Raw genomic sequence first — 18,695 nt, forward strand, 5'->3', positions numbered from 1 at the left:
AGTGCTATCAAGCTATCCCCAGCCCCTGCAGCTTGAGTTCCATCACCAGCCGGCCAGGGAGCAACTCACATGGCACAGCAGACCTCTCCTGTCTCGCCCGCTGCTCCCCTCAGCAGTGTATTTCAGTCAGTCTGCCTGTTCTGCTCCCCACTCTATCTCTGGTGAATCATCTCACCACCCTCCCACCCCACACCTCTGGCCTGTACCCTAGTTCTTGTATGCATAAATAAATAAATCTTTTTAAAAATGTATAGCTGCATTAAAGCCCCTCCTCCCATTCCTGCCCCTCTTCCCCTCTGCAGAAGGACATGACCCAAGTTCAGGACAGAGTTTCTTTCCTGCCTGTGCTCGCTGTTACCTAGAACTGACCATGAAAACAAAAACAAAAGTCGACAGGCAGCTTCAGTAAGGCATTCCTTCTGTCCTACAGCTGCATTCCTCCAGGTCTGTCTTTTGTAGCAACCTGGTAAAGGCCCACTGTGCCCAGCCTAGGACATTAAGGAGTTGTGCAGGTACCCTAGATTCTGCTTCCCTCTTCCCAGCCACTGCCCCATCCTGTCCCACCTCTTGGCTGCATTACAGAGCACAGCGGCCCCCTCAGAAAGGAACCCTGGGCCAAATCCACAGCACAGTCCAGAATGATCAAAATCATCAGAATTATCATCACTGAACCAACACCTGCCATCTCCTCCCCACTGACCAGTCCTCTTGGTGTTCTAGAAGGATCATGGGCCTGCCGTCAACTTTGGGTTTCAGCCAGTTTAACATGTGTGGGCTCATGAAATTCTTAGATCTTTCCAGACCATTGCCAACAAAGAAGCAGCATCCTTCCCGTGGGCACAGAGTAAATGTGCTGCCCCTTCTGCCACCTCACAAGACCCCCTGTCCACAATCCTGTGTGCCAGCACCAATCTAGAAATTTCTCTTAGGTCCCAGGGAACTTGCAAATAAAAAATGCTCTTTATCATTCATTCAATATATCCTGTGGCTTGTGTCCACATGAGAGACAGATTTCTAAAGAAGGAACAAGGATTTCAGCTTTTACTGATTGGAAGGAAATACTGGTGAAAGTTCACTTGTCTCCCTGTTGCCCCCTTTCTTCTGTAAGCATCAGGAGGATATTACAGGGATGTGATAGTGGCCTAATACCAAGAAGCCATTCCGACTTCAGCCTGTGAATAAGAGAGAAGATTTCAGAGGGCTGCAGGACTTTCATCTAGAGGGGAAAGGATATTTTAAATAGGAGCATGTCATCAGGAAAAATCCTCATCTGTTGGCTAAATCTGTTGCACTGCTGCTGTTCAGTGCAACCTGGAAATGTACTTGGGCAGCGAGTAGATCTGAAGTATGCATATCTGAGTGCCTGAATCAGGACTAACTTCTATCCCCTGGAAAGTTCTAGAGTGAAATGTGTACCAGACTGATCATTTTTTGACAGCTGAAAAATGAATATAAACAAAATCAGCAACACTGTATAATCTCCAAAATTACTGGTTCGTTTCCCCTACTTCTTCCCCTTCACCTTTTCAGCTTAGCAGGCAAAAATCCATGGTCTGTAATTCAAAAAATAATCACCAGAGGGCAGCACTAGACAAGTAGACAACTTTAAAAGAGGCACAGAACGAACAGCTAATGCAGCACTTTGAAAAGATTTCCAGTCTCCAGAGATTCTGCAAACCATGCTGCAGGGAGATTAAGCAGGTTGGCAGCAGGTAGAAAATGCATCCTATGTGAAATATGTGCTACCATATATCGACCTGGAGGTTAAAATATTACAACCTGCCAACCTGCTTTGTTCTCCAGTAATAAACTGTAAGCTTTACTCAGTGACTTAGAAAAATCATTCTTTTACATTTTGATTTAAATTCCTGCATGAGAAAATAAATATAGCAGGACAGGGAAATTACAGGCATTCTTTTTCATTCACATTCATTCAAAATCACCTATTACAACACCCCTGCCCAAAATTAATGGCAAAAAATAAAATACAAATGAATAAACAAAATAGTTGCATGGGAATTGGAGGAACCTCTAAGGGTGAATCTTTATAAGAAAATGTCTTTTCCTGCAAAGAACTAATTTGGCTTTTATGAACAAAGCCAGTGTATGATTCATTTCTCCGAGACGGTTTTTTTTTTTTATGCAATATGTCAAATTTTATTAAACTTCTTTTTTTTATTAATTAATTTATATATATTTTACATCATTGTCCATTTTTAAACAGTGTTCACCCGAGGCTGTGTTTCAGCTGTTTGCTATCACTGTCATATTCTGTGCTGGCTTCAGTTTCTTTAGGGACCAAGAAAAAAGGAAATAGACTCTAATAAGACTGGAAGGTCTGGAAAAGATACGCCCCAGCTGCCTCTGTGAGTGTAAAGGAGAGAAGGGTGGAGGCCTGGCGCAGCTTGGAGGCAGCAGACTCTGTGTCCAGTGGGGCAGAAGAACAGTGGCAGAGCAGGGCCTGCTGGGAAGCAAATGCTCCCTCTCCAAGAGGCACACAGGAGAGGAGCAAGCAGAGACAGAAGCAAGGCTGGGGAGGTGGGGGAAGGGCAGATTCTCCGTGAACAGTCTCACTCAGGACAGATACAATATCCCTGATCTCTGCAAACCACACAATGAAATAAAATAAACTACCCACAGAGAGAACAATAGTTTCCATCTTCTCAAGTCAGGTAGCAAGATTAAGATAATAAGTGAATTTGCAATACTAAGTCTAGTGAGCTTATTCAAATCACACACTGCGGTCCCAGGCAGCATTACACACAGAGCATGTTACTATTAAAACAAAGAAAGGGCCTCCCTGGTGGTACAAGGGGTTAAGTCTCAGCACTATGAAGCTATCAGCAGCCACTGCAGCATGAGCAGGGAGCTGACCCACATGGTGCAGCAGACCTCTCCTGTCTTGCCTGCTGCTCCCCTCAGCAGGTTATTTCAGTCAGTCTGCCTGTTTTGCTCCCCACTCTGTCTCTGGTGAATCCTCTCACCCACCCTACCCCCATACCTCTGGCCTACACCCCAGCTCTTGTATGCATAAACAAAATAAATCTTAAAAAAAAAATAGAAAAGAAAAACACGTTGTGTGTCATTCTGAATCTATATTTAAAAGTATCACTCAAAACAAGGTGGAGAAACACCAATTCATACTAAAATCGAGGGATTTGAAATTGAAAAACAGGGCAGGTGTTATTGTACAGGAAAACTGAGTGAAATTTAAGTAGTTCTGTCAATAAGAAACAGCCCAAGGGCAGAAGACAAGCCATGAATGTCACAATAACATCACCCACTACAAACAATGGAAATCCTTTCAGCATATCTGCTGGTTTCAGCTTGGACATGATGGCACACAGAAAGGTGTGCCTAACAAAATGAAAGGCTTAGAGCCTCATTTGTTTGATATGGTATTAGGATAAGACAAAGGTCAGTCGAAAGCACGTCAAAGATGTAACAGAAAAAAATTTAACTAATGATAGATGCAGAAGAATAAAACAATTGACATAATTAAAGATGTAGACCTGGGATTCAGGAAAATATGTAAGAGGAGCAGGTAGTTGTAGGTGGTAGCAGTAGTAGCAACAATGATGATAATAATACATGAAACACTGTGATGACTATAGACTAACAGTCAGTCTACAAACCTAAGAATGATCATTGCACTATAGCAACAAACCTAGAAACAAGAAATAAAAGTCACTAAAGGGTGGCCTGAGATATAACTGTGACAAAATATGAACAAATCTATCCAAGAGACAAATTCACCTAAATTTGCCCCAATGTAGCAATTTTTTTTTAAAAGATTCATTTATTTATTTATACAAGCACTGGGTACAGTCAGAAGCGCGGGAGGGTGAGAGAATTCACCAGAGCCAGAGCGGGGAGCAGAGCAGGCAGAAGGACCGAAGTACACTGCTGAGGGGAGCAGCGGGCGGCAGGAGAGGTCTGCGCGCCATGTGGGACCCTCCTGCGGTGGCCGGGGAGCAGCCGGGGATCGAACCGACGCTGCAGAGGCTGTGGGCAGCTTTGCAACCCAGCGCTCAACCGCTGTGCCACCAGGGAGGCCCCAGAAATGTGATATTTAAATAAAATAAAGACTTAATCAATACCAATGGCAGGTTGATAGGCCTGGAAATTGCAGTTCCAATAATAGGCAATGATAGTCTACAACTCTTGAAGTTGAAAGTTTGAAACATAGTAATGTTGATATTGGTGTAATTAGACACATGCTACCCAGACCCATTTGAGATACTAAAAGGACTAGTCATTCATCTTGATAGTATCCCAACATACTTTCTGTTACTATAATGAAGCACTTGGTAGAAGCTTTGCTGGACATTATTATATGTCAGTAACTGGAGACACAAGATAAACAATGATACCCACCACCAAGAGCCTCACTGCCTCGTGAGTGGTAGAGACACATAAATAGACAATCTTGATGCAATAAGGTAAAGGATGAGAAGGGGTCAAAGAGTAAAGTTCAATGCCTTTTCTAGACAGTTCTTACTCTTTAGATTCTTACTTTTTACTTTTCTTAGTATTTAGTAAATGGATCTGATAAGTCTGAAAAATTGCTATGTTGGGGCAAACATAGGTGAATTTGTCTCTTGCATAGATTTGTTCATATTTTGTTCCAGTTATATCTCAGGCCACCCCTAAATTTGACTGGTGAATCTTGACCTTCCAGTCAGAAGACTCTAATGAATGGTCAGGAGGGGGTGGGGTTGGGGGGGGGGTTGTTGGGGGAATATATTCTGATCAGTGTAAGGAGCTACAAGTATCTAATTGTGTCTGGAACATAAAGAGCAAGGGATACAGCTGGGGGGTGGGGAGGCAAAGGCCAAATTGTAGAAAGTTCTTCATATTTTAGAGAACTTAAACTGAATTCTCTAAAGGTTATGTGAACAAACTTTGAGGTTTCAGGTGAAAGAGGTATTGCAAATAGATGTGAAGGAACCAAGAAAGGAAGGTAGAAAAGAAACCAATGAAGGGCAAATTGATAATCCAGATGAGAAATGTTGAGAGCAAGGGTAGTGAAGAGAGCAGGAGAGTCCCTCCAGCAACGTTTAGAAGACAAAAAGGCAAGACTTGGTGACTGTGTAGATGAAGTGGGTAAAGAAGACAAAGGTGTTAAAGATGTAAGATTCCAGGGTTGACCAGCTGATTTGTATCAACACCAAATAAAACAAAATGTAGACGGAGGAACAGGATTAGAAGAGAAGAAAATCTCTATATATTGACTTGGAGGTGTCCATGCGAGAAGCGGTTGGGAGATCCTACGTGCTTGGACAAGTCATGGATCACGAGTTACCAACATTTTGGCAAGAGCCGAATTGAGAGGGTCTAAGACTAACCAAAGACGGTACAGGGGAGGGTCCCAGCAAAAGCCTAAGCAGCACCTCTGGTGAAGACGGGCAGGGGGAAGGTGCAGTTCCAGGATAACAGAGAGCGCTGTATTTCCAAAGCCAAGGGAGTAGTGAGTTCTACTTTAAAGGGAATAATCAAGATCAGAAATAGCTGAAGAGACACTCGGGATGTCAGCCCCTCAAAAAGGATTCAAATGACTCTAAAAATGTCTCAGTCCACAATGGCATTAAATTTTTTTTTGAAAAAACCAACCTAGGAAAAAGGACTGCACAATTCCTTTTCATGGATCTATTTTAAACACCTAACCTAAAGCCCTTTGTCTTTCTACTTAAATCATTGTTTTGTGGTGTCTTCCAGAGGAACACTCCCGTCACTCACCATTCCTCAGACCATTGATTTTCATGGTGATCTAGATCATTTCTTTCTGAATTTCTTCAGACCACTTAGCCCAGTTCCTTCAAGTTTTCTAGTTCCCCCCCACCCCTCCACTTAACCGTTGTCATTAGCCACCCTGGAATCTTACAAGATTGCCTACATTTTCTTTCCAAGGTAGGATCTGAAATACACAGAGGGCCTGGGAAGTGCTAAGTGTTTTATCCGCACAGCGCTCAGCACTGTGCTCTCTTTCATATCCACGGGGCCTCCTTGACAGCTCTTCGTTAGCAGTTCACAGCTTGACTTCACCAGCCAGGCCTGCCTTCAGCCCTGCTAGAGGAATTATGTAACCTTATTATAATTTTAGAATTGGAAAAAACTGCAGAGCTCATCTAGTCCATGTTTCCCTTTGCTTAGGATTTCTCTTTCTGCTGCCCAGCTTAAAAAAAAATCTCAGAAAATATCTTCCACAGGAGTAGTGTTTTACTACATTGTAAAATCAATGTAATGCATCAGAAGCAGCATTTTTTAAATAATAGAATGAATGGATAGGCTAGACCAGACTAGGTTAGGAGAACTTTCGGTGGGGTACAAGCATCTATTAAACACAGTAATGATAGATAATGTTTTCTGAAACTTCTGTTTCACTTTGGGTGCGTAAACAGTATCTGTTACTGTGAGTTACTGTCCAAAATTTTCTACACTGCCCTGCAGAGTTACTCTGCCAGGGCCAGGAAATGAATTGGTCTGTTTACTTCAACAAGCTTAAGCTTTTGTTTAAATCAGATTTTTCTTTTTTAGGTTGCTAGCACCAAGACAGCTCAAGTCTACTCTTGATTTTTATCAGTGATTCTGCTCATTTAGCTAACTGGGTAGCGTGTGATCCAATAACAGGGAATCTGAATGAAGAGCGTGAAGGCAACATCCTTCCTTTTTCAGGTGCCACCCATGACACCCCATTATTTTTCCTGGGACCTAACTGAAAACTTGTTTGCATTTTTTGCAAGGCCCAGCTGTTGCTGCAGGAGCACTTCAGCATGCATGCCTTTTCACCGCCTAGGATGCCCGGACAGAGTGCATTCTTGTAAATCTCAGTGCGGGCTCCACGTTGCTAAAACACTTACCCCCACCTCCCGCTCTCCAGCTCTCCAAATTAACCTCATCTCTGCTTTTCTGCTATTGTCGCTTTGTTAGCTCTTCACTTTTGGATGGAGAGAAGATATTCGACCCGGTGAGCCGCTGCACACCCGGAAGTTCTGCTTCGATGCCATCTCCTACAACAGCCCGGTCACCCTCTATGACTGTCACGGCATGAAGGGGAACCAGCTCTGGGGGCACAGGAAGGTAAGGTGGGCTCACCTCGGGGGTTCTCATGCTGCCCCCACTTCAAGTTTCCTACCTCATGGTTTTGCTCTTGCAACCCGCTGTCTTGCTGTCAGCGGCTACCTGGACACGGGGTGCACAGTTGGCTCATGCACTGGGAGGCCAGCAGCAGAGAGGAAGGAAGATGGACTCGTCTTGTGGTGTTAGGCTCATGACACTCACTTATGACTGACGGTGGCTTGGCGCCGGGACCCGCACAGCAAGGGAAGGGAAGAGGTTTTTGTTTTTGTTTTTCTGAGAGGATTCCTTTCCTTTTTTAAAAATATATTTATGACATCATCCTTCATTTTTGTACAATGTATGATTTTCCCGTGAAATTCCCACCACCCATTCACCCGTGCCCCATCACCCTAGTCCCTTGTGCTCGGCCCTCCCCTGTCCTGATCCCTCTCCCTCCGCCTCCCCTGCAGAATGTCCCGGTCTATGGTTGCCTTTGGTTTTGATTTTTACTTTATTATAGTTTTTTTTTTCCTGATCCCTATTTGGTTCCTCTCTATTCCTCCTATAAGTGAAACCATCAGATATTTTTCTTTTTCTTTATGAAAGAGGTTTTAACCCAGAAAATGCCCAAACTAAGGGACCATGTACCCAAGAGACAAAAATACACATGTGAATTTTAAGAACCCCAATTTTCTCTCTCTCTGTCACTCACACACACACACACACACACACACACCACCCCACACCACACACCCCTATTCATTGTTTATCTCAGGCTTATTTGCTTGGGAGCTACCTGGGTTAGGACAGCTGCATTCACGTAAATATTTACACCCTCCTGTAATGTAACTGCTGAAACTCTTGCATAGAACGTGGCCAAAAGCCTGCCCAACTGCAGCAAAGGAAAACTTATTTGGAGAATTTAAAGATTTAAAGAATTATAAAGTTAAGGTTTTATGATAGAAAAAATAGTTCAGAAATAAATATACGATCACATTTTGTTGAGCTAATAAAATAAAGACCAATTATCATCTTAAAATGTTTTCATTAATTAAAAAGCTGTTAGGCAATATCCATTAGAGTTGAGCACGTCTGCTTTATGACCCAATAATTCCATTCCTAAGCATATCTCCAACAGAGTTTCTCAGCAGAAGAATATTATAGTGCTTTTTGCTTTACAGGATAATATATAGAAATGAGAATGAATAAACTGTAGCTTCATGCACTAACATAGCTGGAGCATGTAAAATAATCTAGAGTAAAAGGAACCAGTTTTCATTAAGTTGTCTGATAACTTTTAGGTTACTATACAATCTTTTCAACTCATTTGACTCTTAAGGCAGAACTTGGCTGTCAATTAGCAAGTGTTCCAGAAGCTTCTTTCTGTCCCTCAGGTACATAGAACTGCTGGAGACCTTCCAGACAGGTGGAAGATGCCCTGTTTGTCTTTTCATGCTCTGACATAGCCAGCCTTCCCCTAGGCTAGGAGGAAAATGTCACACCCGTCACGGTGATCATGAACTTGGCTATCCCTCGACTGAGGCCAAGTCGTCCCCTGAAATGACAGAAAGCTAAAGGGAAGCCTTCGCAGAGAATCAATATGGGAGGTGGGGTGAGAGGAACCTGTTTTAATACCCTTCTCCCACTTAATACTCTCTCTGGTATCTACTGCTTAGAGGGACACCTAAAATTATATTCAAAGGCAGATCAGTTTGTACATGTTTCTCTCTCTCTCTCTCCCTCTCTTTCACTCACACACACACACACACACACACACACACACACACACACACTCCCCACACACACCCTACCTGGCAGATTACGGTTATGTGCCCCCCCCAAAAAAGGTACAAATTGTCAATTGTTATATCCTGTAAAATAATGTAAAATCAAAAGCGCTAATAGCATGATATCAGATACAATCTGGGGGCCAAGGGAATCACAGCAATAGGAAAACTTCACTGTTTTCTTTATAAATGACTAAGCCTATCACATGCCTTTGCTCTGCAATACGACACTGCCGGACTGTGCAGCCATAAGAAAGTTTTTAGTTTGGTTTGGATTCTGACCTTTAAGGAGTTACTTGCTGGGTATCAATAAAGCACCTGATTCGCCGTCAGCCTGGTGTGCTGCTGGCCCCTGATGGGAGACCATCTCTCATTACTGCACATTTATTGCACGAGAGACAGAACACTCAATAATGTGCAATTAAGCCAGGAAAATACAGATGTTTTCATTAGGGAGCGTACAAAAGCTTACAGATGGATAGGACCAATGAGTACCTGTGCACGCCGAGCTCCTGGGGAGAAAAAAACAGCCTCCGTGATTTCAAGAGGTAACTGGCAACTTTAACACTGTAAACCTTTCCACGATCCAAAGGGACTGATGAGGAACCAGGAGGTGCCATGTGTGGTGGTTCTTTTCTTAGATCTCTCTGTAGCTGGTGGCCTTGCATCGCTTAGCAAGAGGTTGCACTCACTGTGTATTTATATAACAAGCAAGGTATTTATACCTAATCAGGAAAAAGCCAAAGGCTCAGAATGGAAAGTTCCTGAAATATCTCATTTGATTGATGATGCAGGGCTACTCAAGTGTACCTGTTTTAGAAAGATGCTTTACTTAGTTTCAAGGTCTATGCCCATGGCATCAAGGGAGAAAGCACAGAGGCAGGAACCCTCGGGGATGCTACCTTGCTGTTCAGATGCACCACGCGACACTGGGGATGCTCCCCCTTTTATTAGCATATTCCTGAATTAACAGGGATCCCTTAAACTAATACTTGTCTGAAGGGGCTCAGTGGCCCATCTCCAAAGCCCTAAAGTAATCATCACCGACTGGGAAAGAGGCACTAAACTGGTGCTTTGCACAGTGACCTCCGCCTCACACTTTCCCAGGCACTGTCACATACAATCACAGAGGAAGAAACTGCTACCAGGTCTGTAGCAGAGTCAACATTCAAACTCAGGTACATCTGGCTTTAAAGTCTCTACTCTTTGCTCTGCCACACTCTTAAGAAATCAGAACAATAGTCCCTGGGCAGCTCTCCAATACCTAGGTTCCCCTCCACTGATACCAGCCACCTCCTCTAGCTACCTGAGATTTCTCAGTGGGAGAAGGTGCCAGAAGCTGCCTTGCTTGAGTAAGGCTGTTGTCAGGTCCCACTTTCTGACCCACAGGCAGCTATCAGCTCCCAGCTGTTTTTTTCTGGAAGATTCCCTCCCCCTCCCCGCTTTCTTGAGATATAATTAGCATATAATACAGTGCAAGTTTAAGGTATCCCATACAATGATTTGACATATGTATAGACTGTGAAATGATCACTACACTGAGTTTAGTTAATACATTTATTAACTCACATAGTTACCTTTTTTCTATGTGCTGAGAATTTTTTTAAGATTTATTTTATTTGTGCATATAAGAACTGGGGTGTAGGCCAGAGAAGCAGCGAGGGGTGAGAGGATTCACCAGAGACAGAGCAGGGAGAAGAACAGGTGGATCTACTGAAATACACTGCTGAAGGGAGCGGCAGGTGAGGCCGGAGAGGTCTGCTGTGGCATGTGGGTAGCTCCCTGGCAGGGGATTGAACTTGTGCTGCAGTGGTTAGTGATAGCTTCATAGCGCTGACTTTAACCCCTGTGCCAGCAGGGAGTCCCTGTGCTGAGAATTTTTAAGGTCTACACTTAGCACCTCTCCAGGATGGATGTGGCATTGGTCACTGTCGGCTCCAAGCTGTCCGTTACATTCCAGGACTTACTCATCTTAGAACTGGAACTTGGTACCTTTGACCACCTTCGCCTATTCCCTTCCTCTCCACCCCTCACCAGCTTTCATTTCTTTTTATCTGAGGCTCCTGGCCACTGCCCAAAAAGGGGGGAGTTCCTATTCTTTGGTCTTCTAACTAGGCCCAGGTACACAACTGTACCCCACAATTGCAGGTGCCCAGGATAAGGAATGCTGTCCTTGGTTTTCTTTTGCCACCAGAGGGACCCCTGTTACAGAAACATTGAATTGCTGAATCGACCTCAGTAAAAACATTTATCACTCAACATGAGAAGCAAAATAGAATCTGTCTTCCCTCTTCTCCAGCCTCTACATCTAATTAGCCACTGAGACTTGGCAGCCCCTCCCCCAGGCAATATCTCTGAAGTCCCTCCCTCCTGTGTCCTGCTTGCAGCCCTTCCTCGTCTTACCTCTGGATCATGGCAGTAGTCACCTGGAGGGTCACCTGCCTCCTGCCCTTTCCCCTCCAGCCACTTTCCATCCTGAACCTTACCACTGCATTCCTGTCTCTTACAATTTCACCTGTTTCCCACTGAGTAGAAACTCCTTCTTCTCCCAGTTCTTATCCTGACTCTTCACAATTGGGTCAGTGTAAAGACTGCCTGTGGCCTCCCTGTTGGCACAAGGGGTTAAGTCTGAATACTATGAAGCCATCAGCAGCTATTACAGCACTGAGTTCGATCCCCGGGCAGGGAGCTACCCACATGGTGCAGCAGACCTCTCCTGTCTCACCCGCTGCTCCCCTCAGAGTGTATTTCAGTAGATCCACCTGTTCTGTTCCCTGTTCTGTCTCTGGTGAATCCTCTCTGGCCTGCACCCCACAACTCTGGCCTGCACTCCAGCTCTTGTATGCATAAATAAATCTTTAAAAAAAAAAAAAGAAGACTGCCTGGCCAATCTACCACATCCTAATTCATCCTGGAACTCTAATGTGATCTCGAATCAATTATTTTGCAGCTATGATTTTCAACTTCATCAAATGATAGGGATAATAATTGAGAGAACACATGTGAATTTCTAGCACAATTTTATGATCAAATTTACATCTCTGTGGGTGACAAATGCACAATTCCCTGTATATAAGGACTTGTTATTGGAAGGCTTATTGTTTCATCTTCTACATTTTGGTAAATAATTCATTGAAATACTTTTCTGTGTATAATGCAAGTCAGCTATTGATCCATTTTCATGTTTATGTCCAACTGGTCAACAATCTTTTTTTTTTTAAGATTTATTTATTTATGCATACAAGAACTGGGGTAGAGGCCAGAGGTGTGGGGGTGAGAGGATTCACCAGAGACAGAGTGGGGAGCAGAACAGACAGATTAACTGAAATACACTGCTGAGGGGAACAGCAGGTAAGACAGGAGAGGTCTGCTGTGCCATGTGGGTACCACCCTGGTCAGCCGGGGATATAACTCATGCTGCAGTGACTGGCAATAGCTTGATAGCACTGTGTCTTTAACCCTTGTGCCACCACCAGTGAGGACCCTCAACCACCATTTATTAGAAAGACCATGTTTCCCATTACACTGAAGTGCATTTTTGTCATAAGCCAGTGGGCCTTAAAATACATGCTCTATTTATGAGTCCTCAACTTTTTACTGACTAGAAAGTCTTAACCACATAGGAAGTAAGCTAATAGAAATAAACTAACCTAATCTAATAAGAGGATATCTCAAACTCACAACCATCACCACTCTTTAGTGGAGAAATGTCAATACTTCTCTCCAGATACCGGGAATAAAATGGGATATCTGATATCATTACTTCTGTTCACCTTGCACAGAATAGCTTACCCAGAGTAACCAGGCAAACTAAAGTGATTAAAAGCTTTAAGATTTGGAAAAGAAAAAATAAAAGTCTATATCCAGATGACATAGATATGTAGAAAATACAAAAGATTGTGCAGCTAAGCTATTAAAATAAGTACACAGCATAGTCCCTGTATACAAGGTCAATATCAGGATATTAATAGTCTATACACTAGCAATCAAAAATAGAAAACAAAATTCAAAAATGATTCCATTTGATCACTATGAAAAGCATCAAATAACTAGGAATAAATCACATACAAGTTGTATAAGTCCCTTACACAGAAAACTTCAAAACATCACTGAGAAGAAATTTTTTAACATAGAAGGATCTCTCTTTTTTTTTTTTTTTTTGGTAAAGATTTATTTATTTATTTTATGCAAGAACTGGGGTATAGGCCAGATGTGCAGGAGTGTGAGAGGATTCACCAGAGGCAGAGCGGGGAGCGGAAGAGGCAGACTGACAAAATACACTGCTGAGGGGAGCAGCGGGAGAGTCAGGCGAGGTCTGCTGCACCATGTGGGTTGCTTCCTGGCCAGCTGGGGATCGAACTCATGCAGCAGAGGCTGCAGATTGCTTCATAGTGTGGTTCTTAACCCCTTGTGCCACCAGGGAGGCCCCCATTGTTCATTTTTAAATAACATTTGCTTCCCCCATCCACTCAGGTGTTGTCCCCATAGAATTTCCTTTACCTCAGAACCACTTACACAGCCTCCCAACGACCAAATGTGAGAAGTTTAGATAACTTTTCTTAGTTACTCTCTGGGGTATTCATCTAGTTTAACTTCCACAGGAAAGGACTCAAAAATAGCATCAAGCAGGAAATAGAGATAAGAAGTACCTGTCAGGCTAAATTGATAACAATGCAACAGTCACATTCATTTAAAAAGTAAGGGGGTTGAATTCCTGCCATGTGCCTACATTGGACTATTTATTGAAACTTATGCTGTATGCCAGAGCCTTGGCCTCTCCATTCATAACATCATATTGGTCCAAAAAGATGCCAGATGGCAGGATGCAAGGTTGTTATTTTTAAATCATCTTGGTTAGGTATTGATTCAGGACCCAGAATGAGGAAAGTGTATACAGAGTTTAATTAAAAAGGCATGTAATTTGACATCGGGGCTGATATATGAAGCCCCACTACAAAATTCTGCACTTGTGGTCACAGTCAGGCCACCACACTATCCAGAAACAGCCCATTCGGATGTGGACAGTTCCCCGGTCTCTGGTGACAAACAGATTATACTTAATCCATTTTGTTCAAGACAGACCCCAAATATTTGAACAATGTTTGCCTGATACTTACACTTTCATCTGATAGAAAGGCTCAATTTTGTGTTACTATTCTCCTTATGACTTAATTTGGATCTCCCTCAGCCTCCTGGACACTCAGTCCTAAGGTATCCAGGCCATCCTGGGAGGGTCATGATGCCCAGATGTGAGCACAGTATTCTAGGTGTGTTTTAACCAAAGGAAGTAGAATGAGTATGTTTCTAGCCCCCTCTGTTAGGAACATTCTTTTGTTATGAGCAATGTATTTTTGTGAATTTACCTTGAGATGATTGACTTTCTGCCTTAACTTCACATACTTGGATTCTTAATGAGTTTTCAGTGTGTGTGGATCTATATCTGTCTGTCTGTCTGTCTATCTATCTATCTATTATCAATAGCTATAGATAGGTATCCCTCTGTATATACATATATCAATAGAGATCGATAGATAGAGCCACAGTCTTTTTCTCTTGTTTTACTACAGACACTTCAGTCTATACCTGTGCAGTTCATCGTTTATACTTGTGTAACTATTTGTTTCTACAAAATGCTAGCTCACCTTATTTACTCCAACCTGGATTTTGAGTCATTGGTGCAATTTATTAGCAATAGAACTAGTTTTGTACCATCCATGACCTCAACCTGCATGCACTCATGCCCTCACCGAAGTTGTTGAGCCCAATACACAGACCAAGAACCAAGCCCTGTATTCTATCACAGAGATGACATTGCCCCATTAATGAAATTACTCGACCAGATATAAATTCACCCAAGAGTACGATCTTCTAGCCCATAAGAAAGTAACAAACTTTTAAAACATCTTGCTGAAAACCCAATACACAATGACCCCCATTTTGTAATAGGAAACAAATCATTGTACTCTGAGAAGCCGTGATCCCTCTACAGAAGAATTCAATTCAAATTGATGATTCAATTGAATCAAGAAGAGAAAGGATTACTTCCAAGAAGGGGATACATTCCTCCCAGTAATGAAGCTATCTTTTTTTGAGAAATTCCAGCTACCTAGTAATATTCCTACCCATTACCATATGACCTAACACACTAAACCGTCATTCTCTGGCCACTCAGAAGAAGAAAGATTCACCACAAACTATCTGAAGCTCCAACTTAAGGACAAAGTCTTCCTGAATTGAAAACTTGCCAGGATCTAGACTGTCAAGCAGAAAAGAACCTTGATAACAGAAACTGTAAAAACACTGAATGAGTATTTGTTAATGAGGACAATATCTGACTGCTGGGCAGGTACGGGAGCAAGACGGCTCATTGGCTCAGTCAGGAAGAGGGAGAAACTAATATAGAGATCTAAGATACAGGTTCTGTGTCCTGAGGAAGCTGAGATTTGGGTTCTGGTTCCATTGTAGGTCCTAACTCTGGAATCTTGGGAATCTCCCTTACAATGCACATCTGTGCCCACATATATAAAAGATGGGTAATAATAGCATCTCCACTAGAAGAATATTGTGATGATTAAAAAAAATTAAATGCACCCAGGGCATAAAAATTAATAAAAATTCAATTTGTGGCCTCCCCGGTGGCATAGGCTGTTGAGCACCGCGCTGTGAAGCTGTCCGCAGCCTCTGCAATGAGGCTTTGATCCCAGCCGGCCAGGGAGAATCCCATATGGCAAAGCAGACCTCTCCTGCCATGCCCGCTGCTCCCCTCAGCAGTGTATTTCATCTGTCTGCCTGTTCTGTTCCCCGCTCTGTCTCTGGTGAATCTTCTCACCCTCCCGCACATCTGGCCTGTACCCCGGTTCTTGTATAAAAATAAATAAATCTTTAAAAAATAATAAAAATAAAAATTCAATTCACACTAACTACGACTATTCCACATACTCAGCAAACTGTCTTCTGACTTGACTCTCCAAGTAAGTTTATGAACAGAAAAAGATAGGCTGACCAGTCGTATTTCCATAAGGCATATTGATGTGCTCTTTCAACTATTTAGCTATAGTTAAATAGTAGAATGTAAATGCCATTCAGTTGTAGATTTTCGCCCCTGATTTCTTTCATGCAGTGCTTAAAGTACTGCTTGACACATAGTAGGTACTTAGTGTTCTTTGAATGAATGAATAAATAAATGAGCCCAGCTTCTTGTTTATCCACATGTCTCTTCACATTGTTTATGTGGTTCGGGTAGATAAAATGAGAAAATCTAGGTAGAACTCTTAATGTACGTGATGAATAGCAGTTATTATTATGTTCATGTAACTTCCGGCAGGTTTCCTGAGGGGAGATGAAGAGGTATGGACAGATGGAAACGAGATGCAGAGCAGATGGGCTTTCTCTACCCTCGGAGTGCTCAGTCTACTGGGGAAGCAGACAAATAATGAAATAAATTACATGCACAGGATAGTATGAGAACACAAAATACTGGGTTACAGTCAAATCAGAGAGGTAGGCAAGGCTTCTCTGACAGACTGAACTTTTTAGTGGGTACAAAAAAAGGAGTAATTGAATAAGTGGAGAAATTGATCAAGGAAAAAGATTGCAGATCTAGGAATCCACTTGTGAAAAGACCTTGATATCGGCAAAGTCTTATTTTTCTTGGATAGACAGAGAGAAGCCCGTGGTAATGCATGAGACTGTGAGGGTTAACAGTGAGCTGAAGGCCAGAGACCTTGCCAGGGGACAAGACTTACAGGACCCTGTAGGCCTGGCTCAGAACTTAGCTAAAAGACCAGGAAGCCTTCGAATGGTTTAATGGGCAGAGATTTAACAAATCAGAACAGATTTCTATGATGAATCTGGCTGCTACAAGGAGAATTGGGGATACACTCAGTATCCCCTCGCTAGCCCAGAATAACCAGTGAGCAGGGCAAAGGGAGGCACTGAGGTCTTTCTGTGGCCCAAGGTCATTTGGAAGCATTCTTGTTGATCGGTCAATTAGCCAGTGATGCAAGACCAATTTTCTCCTCCTGTGAGAAAGTCTACCTGTCAAAGGGAAAATGAAGGATAAACAATCAGACTGCTCATTTGCATTCTCCCAGATGCCACAGGAAAAATAGACAGAAAAAACCTACGTAATTTGTCTTTCTTCCAGCACTCAAAGGACATGATATATTGGTCTTATTCTTCTCTGCAAAGAGGTGGGAAAGCAGAGATTTTTATCCCATATGTCATTCCACAGATGCAAAATTTGAATCAAAGATGGTCAGGTATAAAGATGATCAAAGACGGCCAGAAATAAAACCAAGACTGAAAACTTAATTCCAAGCCTCCATTCTCCCATATCCAAAACAGACGCAACAGGCTGCGGACATCACAGACTCCTCTCCCGCAAGCGCACTCTCTTCAGTGTATGTTACAGAGAAATCAACAATGTGAGGGAACATACAAGTCCCCCATTTTACCCAGAGGAGTGATCCTAATATCTGCTCTACACCCCAGCTCCTGGCCAGGCACCCAAACCTGCCTGTGCCATAAACATCTCCAGCTGGTTCTATGTATGGAAAACCCAAAATCCTGATCATCCCTACCCTGAATCCTGTTACCCTTCCTGCATGTCCAGTCTCAACACTGCTTTTCCTCCAGGCCCTCCTTCACTCTGCCTTCACCCCCACAGCCCATTCGCCAGGAGCCCCTCTGCAGCATCTTCTCAAATACCTGAGATCACTTCTCAGGTCACCAGCAACTTCCCCCCACTGCTTCTGCCTCAGTTTACATCGGGATGATGAGAAGCCTCTGACTTCTCTTGGCTGTAGTCAATGCCTCCTCGCACCCTCACTTCATCCTACTCTCCATCACTGGCGTGGCCCCCACTAAAATGCAGGTCCTGTGGCTCTGCTGTTTTAAATCCTCAAGGATCACCACTCACACTTGCAGAAAAAATCAAGCCTCAGCACTGTACCCCAATCTCCATGAGGTGACCCTTGCGTCTCTCCTGGATCGCACTGTCTGGAACAACCCCCCCACCCTCACTGTCTCTCACGCTCTGGCCATGCCAGACTTGGGGGCCCCAGCACATGAGCAAGCCTCCATTGCCTGGGGCATGCTCTCCTGTCCTCCCTCACTCTGGCTTCCTTGCGGCTCCTCCAGCCCACACCATGTGCTCCTGCTTAGGGTCTTTGCCCCGGCTCCCCCCTTCCTCCCCCCTCCCCAAATATTTGCATGTTTAATTCCTTTACCTTCTTCCAGACAGCCCAATGTCTTCTCAGGGAGGTGCTGTCCTATTTAAGCTTGCACACTGGCTAAATATTTTAAGCCCACTGTTTCTTGTGTGAGCCCTCTCTGCTCCACCCCCAGTCCTACCTCTACCAGGAGGGTGGAGACTTGGGTCTTATTAAGTTCATTGATATTTCCCATCTACCTAAACAGGTGCCTGATAAGTACTATGTACCCACTGTGTTGTTTTCTTTTTTAAGATCTTTTTTTTTTTTAAGATTTATTATTTATTTATACATGCACTGGGTACAGTCAGAAGCGCGGGAGGGTGAGAGAATTCACCAGAGCCAGAGTGGGAGAGCAGAGCAGGCAGAAGGACCGAAGTACACTGCTGAGGGGAGCAGCAGGCGGCAGGAGAGGTCTGTGCGCCATGTGGGACCCTCGCCCGGTGGCCGGGGAGCAGCCGGGGATCGAACTGGCGTTGCAGAGGCTGCGGGCAGCTTCGCAACCCAGCGCTCAACCCCTGCGCCACTGGGGAGGCCCCCCACTGTGTTTTTATTGAGTAAATTTGACTGTAGATTTTTTTGAAGATTTATTTATTTATCATACAAGAGCTGGGGTACAGGCCAGAGGTGCGGGAGG

General features: G+C 43.5%; 1 protein-coding gene across 1 annotated transcript in view; it reads left to right on the top strand.

The window, feature by feature from the left end:
* Positions 1–18,695, top strand: part of GALNTL6 (polypeptide N-acetylgalactosaminyltransferase like 6) — an 884,110-nt gene that overhangs the window by 858,670 nt on the left and 6,745 nt on the right. The window contains exon 11 of the mRNA XM_037526440.1: positions 6,931–7,080. Within this exon, the coding sequence (XP_037382337.1) occupies positions 6,931–7,080 (150 nt within the window). The remainder of the gene's footprint in view (positions 1–6,930; positions 7,081–18,695) is intronic.

Source organism: Talpa occidentalis, unplaced genomic scaffold (genome assembly GCF_014898055.3).
Source record: "Talpa occidentalis isolate TD23 unplaced genomic scaffold, MPIMG_talOcc4v2.1 talOcc4.4, whole genome shotgun sequence".
NCBI lineage: Eukaryota > Metazoa > Chordata > Mammalia > Eulipotyphla > Talpidae > Talpa > Talpa occidentalis.